The sequence below is a fragment of the Pterocles gutturalis genome, unplaced genomic scaffold (genome assembly GCF_000699245.1).
Source record: "Pterocles gutturalis isolate BGI_N339 unplaced genomic scaffold, ASM69924v1 scaffold24948, whole genome shotgun sequence".
Classification (NCBI taxonomy): Eukaryota; Metazoa; Chordata; class Aves; order Pterocliformes; family Pteroclidae; genus Pterocles; species Pterocles gutturalis.
In genome coordinates this window covers 1-6075 of record NW_010126314.1, presented here as the reverse complement: position 1 = coordinate 6075, position 6075 = coordinate 1, and the positions used below count along the sequence as shown (strand labels likewise).

The window sequence follows — 6075 nt, the reverse complement described above, 5'->3', positions numbered from 1 at the left end:
CAGCTGGAGGTGCTCATCAGAAACGTGAGGCCATACACTGCTTTGCATTGCTACGGCTTCCAGTGGAGCCAGCCCCGGATCCCATGGAGCCTGCTCTCTCTGCCTGGAAACCACCGGCTTGGGAAAAACAGTACCCTATGCTACACCTCCATCAGCAGACATGGTCACTGCACTCATGGAGCTCCAGAGAGTTCTATAGTCTACCATAAGCTTTTATGTAGTTTTCCTTCTGATTAAGTTAAATGTTTTTTTAAACAGCATTAACTAGGATAAATATTTCACTTCTGCTCATCAAAAGCAAAACAAGAAAATACAGGGGAGTATTATGTGAGAAACTACTAGGAGTCAAAGAGTGTAACAAAGAGGAAAAACAAGAGCAAGTTTATGGACCATAGCAATCAGGCAGCTGACACTGTTCTTCTATTAATGCATCCTATCAGCAGCTCTTTCCTTAACTTTTGTCTACTGGAAGAAATGACAAAGAGAATGGAAGACTTGGAGAACAGGCTAAAATACTGATCAAATTCAAAGTGTATACAACACTGTATATTTATACATACAAACTTGTCAGAGCTATTTTCTTAAACTGGTTCTAAGTAAAATAACAAATCCTTGTGTCTGAAGTTGAAAAGATTTTTGATCCCTGCATCTATGTACTATGTGTTCTGTCTTGCATTGATTGCAGATAAGAAGTGTTGAAAGTTTTATATATATAAACAATCTAGTAACTAGCAAAAGTTCTAATTAAGCAGAACTAAACTGAAATAAGCTATGCAAAATAATAAAATGCTGTTATTTTTTTGAAGTGAAACCTCCATGTTTTGACTTACTTTTAGAGAGCAAATTTATTTGGCTTGCTCTTCTCTATTTCCCTCCTCTGATAGTATTTTAAGCACCCTATCTGTGTGAATATATATAGTTCTATATATACATACATAAAACCAGAACAAGCGGGACAGCATTCACAGCAATTAGGTTTCACTTCTACTCTTCAAACAAGAGCAAACTACTGAAATCAGTTTGAAGTAAAAATACAAATTTATACATTTGTTGAAACCATGATGAAAGTAAATGTGTGAAGTGGGAAGTCTCCTGGATTATCAGGGTATCACCATGTACATCAAGTACTTCTTCTCTTACCACATCCAGACCAAGTAACTTCTCCCTACTGCGCATTGGCATTCAGCCATTCTCTAACTTTCCTGAATGCAAGTAGGATTTTAATTATGAGAACGTTCTTCAGGCAAATACCACTAGCTGCACACCTGTTTGTCAAACACCAAGACACAAATGAGAACAGCAAACTGCTTACAGTGGTTCTGGACAACTGAAGTGCCCAGAAGTTTTACTCCTTCCCCTTGGCAGCAACAGCATGCTTCTGCTAGCTTTACTTTCACACCATCTCTTGAACTGATCCAAATCTGTGGTTTAATAAGTAGGTTTTAACACCAGCACTTCCTCCTTTGCTTTGACACACATTGGTCTGCCTTTTTACTATCTCCAAATGGAAATACACAGCTTCAGCCACTGTATGTAAATGCAGCAGTTGCAGCAAAACTCGACCCAGGTGTTCTCAGGTAAGCCATTAAGTGTGCATGGATATATAACAGCAGGCTTTAAAAGGCACCCCGGGCTCTGGCACACTTTGACAAACACAGTGCAAGTTCTGCAAGGATACTGGTACATCCCGGTTTCCATGAGGTGTTTCTTTTATCGCATGTCAGCAAAGCACTGGCACCTCAATAATCACTCGTAATAAGGAATATCCTGCAGTCATGGTCTTGCACAAACAGATCTGTAAGACACCAATTCCCTCAGCAATAGTGACTTGAGAGCACCAACTCATCTCTCTCCAATAACATATTCAAAAAGCTAAAGGGACTAATTTAAAATCAGCTTTGAGAAGTTAATTAGTATCTCATTGAAAGTATGATGTTATACATCATGTCTAGCAGCTGTCCTATTTGCCCTATGACAGATATATTCTCTTCAAAGGAAAAGACAAAGGGGATATTTTGCATTGGTGCTTTGCAACTGACTTGGTAAAAATTGTGTGAACTTTTTTTAGTGTAAGTAAACCCTTTGGAATCCCCCACCAACATCCCAAATTTGCTATGGTACCTCACATTACACCTTGTTCTTGCATTAGCACTCCAAAAAACAAAAACTAAGGAAACGCTAGCCTGTTAGGATTTGGCACCATACTTGCCATGATCTTCCTCCACTTACCTCTCAAGATCCACAGGTTTTAGAAAAAGCAACAGGCAAGTTTTGTCCTGTGAAGGTTATTTCTAACAAAACAGGAAACACAGCAGTAGTAATGAATCTTCATTTATATAGTCTGTTCCCTAAAACCAGCAAAAGTATAATACAAATTTTTCTTAAAACAGATCTGTAACCAGTTTTATTGTAGAAATAACACCTTTACAGCATTTACTTCTCGCTGGTTTGTTCTGGCATGCTTCTGATGATGTCAGAGTCACCTGTAAAACAAAGACATATTGTTACAAAAGAAAGCTCAGTTTTCAGAAGTAAGCCAAAGAGAAAAAAAACCAACACACGGATTCTACAAATAGAAAACAACTTAAAAACAATACAAAGATAGGCCATTTAGGAAAAAAGCAAGTGATTTTGATGTCTTGATAAAATACTTGTAACTGTATTTTGCTAATCCATACACAGTATTTTTACAATAATCATGTACCTGTCACTAGCATTCACAAAGCCAGTACTAGAGCAACAATCTAGTCCTGGAGGACACAATGCATAGCTTTAATATAGCGAATGTCTAGCCTCCCCTGATCACAAAAATATCAGGACAGCGAGAATATTCGCATTACAATTTACTTGCAATTCCTTCCCCACCCAAAATAAAAACAGTAACATTTTGAAAATTAACTTTACAGCTAGTATTTTAATACAAGCAAGCTAAATAAAGTTTTCTGAAGAAACAGTGAACTGATGTCACTTGAGGAACATCTGGGGAAAGTTGCTACAGAAATCATTAAATCCATGTGTATGAATTTCGGTCAACAAACAGAACAAAACATTCATTCTTCTCTTAGAAGATTCTGGAAAAAGCATGAGAAGTCACCTCATTAATTAGTTAGTAGTCTGTTGGCTTGCTTTTCTGTATTTCCCTTCTCCACTCCCTTTGCTAGTATTTTCAGCACCCTGTCATCAATTAGCAGCCTAGATGAGGAACTTGTGCAACTCTCTGGGACAAAGTGCTACCAAACCATAGTAATTACACACAGACTTGCCGTTGTATTTTAAAACATTTAATATAGTTTTCAACCCTGCATTAGTATCCACCTGTATATATCATTCTGGAAAGCAGGACAACTCACAATCCTTTGTCTTAGATGAAGAACAGTCCAACAAAGTTGATGTAAACAGCATGTTGCACAAGCTCATATTCTAGCTGATGGGCTTTGAAACCTGTACCCTGAAGTTGCTTCCCCACCGCTGAAACCTAATTACAGACCGACAAGTAGACAAAACACACATCCTCACAGGGTTTAGCAGTAAAGGAGCTATGTGCAAGTGAAAGCAGCAGTGATTCCAGGTTCTACGAACCTACAACTCACAGAAGATCTTGGTCAGAGGAAATTATAATTAAACCTGACAGGGAAGGACAGCAAAGTGTGTTATCACCCCTGCACACTGGTTACTTGCTCAGTGCTTCTACTCATAGGTGAGCGGAGGAACCACTGACACATACCCATCTGGTCACTATATGGTAAGAGACATACCTGGGTCAATGATAGCCAGCGTGCACACTCTGTAGTATTTGCCACATGCTGTGCCCAATTCAATGTTGTTGCCGCTATAATGATGGACGCCAGTCTTGGCAAGCATAGCGTAGTACTCAATCTCAGATTTTCTGAAATTCAAAAACTGGGTGTTACAGTACTGACACACAATTCTGACTGACTGGAACAGAGAACAACACTGGCACAGGCTGCCCAGAGAAGCTGTGGATGCCCCATCCCTGGAGGGGTTCAAGGCCAGGCTGGATGAGGCTTTGAGCAACCTGGGCTAGTGGAGGGTGTCCCTGCCCATGGCAGGGGGATTGGAACTAGATGATCTTTAAGGTCCCTTCCAAACCAAACCATTCCCTTACTGTAATATAGCAAAAACAGCTTTAACTCCAATCACATTTAAACCTTACACAGTTTTCCTTCCGACACAGAAAAACACATCTGCTCGTTGCCAGACTAACATCACTACTGTGTTGTGGGTCAGGAACCCCTTATCCAGAAGTATGCTGAAGGTATGTAATGGCTAACTCACTCTTGGAGTGCAAATCCTTGAGGTTGCTCCTACACATGCTCATTTCTACAGGAAAGAAGGAGATTCAGGACTTCCAGACTTCCAAAAGGTTGTAAGAGCTAAGCTAAAGTGCGTAAGTGACCATTATTAATGCTGACACCCAGGTGCCAGATGCTAAACAGAGATCCGGCTGCCACTAGCTGTGAAAGAAACTGTGTATTTTTCTTTAAAAAAAAAAGTCCATTTATATTCCCCTCTCTTCTGACTGCCACCAGGAAATTCTAGTGGTCAATACAGTTCCTCAAGCACTTTTGGGATCCCAGCTAACATGCTGCCTCTGCTAATAGTCCTGCCATTTCTCAAGCATCTCATTTTGGCTTTCTCTATTTACAGTTTCTTGAATCCGTCAATATTCCTTGATGACAAAAAGGGCCTAGAAATTCAACAAGGAAAGTGTCACGAAGTTAGTAAAAATTTCATTCTCAAAAAAACAATTTCACTGGCAAAGAACCCAAATTTTTACCTTCCTTGGACAGCACATTTTGTGTGCTTCAAATACTTTAAATTGTTGTCAATTACCAGTTTTCCTACCTGTAAAATTATTTTCCAATACACTAAGAAAAAACACAGGAATTCAGCCCCATTATACTTTTAATTAATACTATCACAGTGTGAAAAGCTTCCAGTACCTTTGCTAGTGCAAACTCTTTAAATTAGAAGGCTAGAAAAATGTTGGGAAGAATTTCAGCACATCCAGACCTGAAATCATTATACACCAAACCACCCATCGCTTTTAACACTCTGGAATATGCCACCAAAGTATTCTGCATCAATAACTGACTGTCACAATTAACAGGAAGTACACACTGTATTCATATAAAGAACGTGTCCTAATTAAAGAGAATTGTTTTTTCATACATCTGCTTACCTCAAAGCAGGACAGTTGTTGGCTAGGATGACCAACTTGGCTTTGCCCTGCCGAATCATTTTAAGAGTCTGTTTGTATCCTAGCACATATTTACCACTTTTCATAACCAGCTGAAGCCTGGAGTTTATGGACTCTAGGGACTTTTTCTGAAAAAGGCATAGAAACGCATTATTGTATGTTACTTCACATTTTGCAAAATGGCAGAGAACACAAAAAAATGAAGACATTCCAAAAACAAGCAATCTTTTAATAATTTTGCTATAACTTGCAATGTGGAATAAAAAAGCCAGCCTACCATATAAATATGAGAAAGTCTGTGGATAAGGGGGTTGCTGAATACTATGTTTTCCAAGTTTCATAAAAATATATCTTACCACATATCTTCCAACAGGAAAATACATCTTAAAGCATTGTTAAATGCTATCTACATTAATCAGAAACATCCGGGTGTATCTGACAGGCCTTTATCAAAGCTCAACTAGTCAGGTCCAAGTAAATCCTACTTCTGCCTTGCAAATCTAAGCCAGGTTTGTAGTATGTCTCTTTCCGGGGCACACGCTAATAGCGTTTAATATTAGTTACCAGAAACAAGTGATCACACGCAGTATGAGCTGGCACTCCAACAGGAGAGCGTGGTGCTCGTGACAAAGAGGTCAGTGCACCTGCGAGGACGAACACCATCTAACAAGAAACCATGCCTGCCAGAGCCGCTCCAAGAGAACGACAAGAACATGACAGGAAATGCAGAAGCTGAACTCCACTCGCACCAGGCACTCGGCACCAGCAGCCCCTTCCTCCAGCTAGCACAGGAGCCCTGTTCGCAGCCCGGGACAGCGCACCGGGGGCAACCGAGGACAGAGAAGCTGGTGGGA

At 39.9% G+C, this 6075-nt stretch overlaps 2 protein-coding genes across 2 annotated transcripts in view; one reads left to right on the top strand and one right to left on the bottom strand.

The window, feature by feature from the left end:
- Positions 1-811, top strand: part of MATN2 (matrilin 2) — a gene marked incomplete at its 5' end in the record, with an annotated part of 17219 nt that extends 16408 nt beyond the window's left edge. The window contains one exon of the mRNA XM_010078940.1: positions 467-811. Within this exon, the coding sequence (XP_010077242.1) occupies positions 467-519 (53 nt within the window). The remainder of the gene's footprint in view (positions 1-466) is intronic.
- A 1504-nt stretch (positions 812-2315) lies between these two features.
- RPL30 (ribosomal protein L30) lies at positions 2316-5884 on the bottom strand. The gene is made up of 4 exons (XM_010078939.1): positions 5786-5884; positions 5204-5349; positions 3756-3886; positions 2316-2483 (listed from the first exon to the last, which is right to left on the bottom strand). Exons 1-4 carry the CDS (start codon positions 5882-5884, stop codon positions 2434-2436), a joined length of 426 nt encoding a protein of 141 aa, XP_010077241.1. The 3' UTR covers positions 2316-2433.
- Positions 5885-6075: the final 191 nt, after the last annotated feature.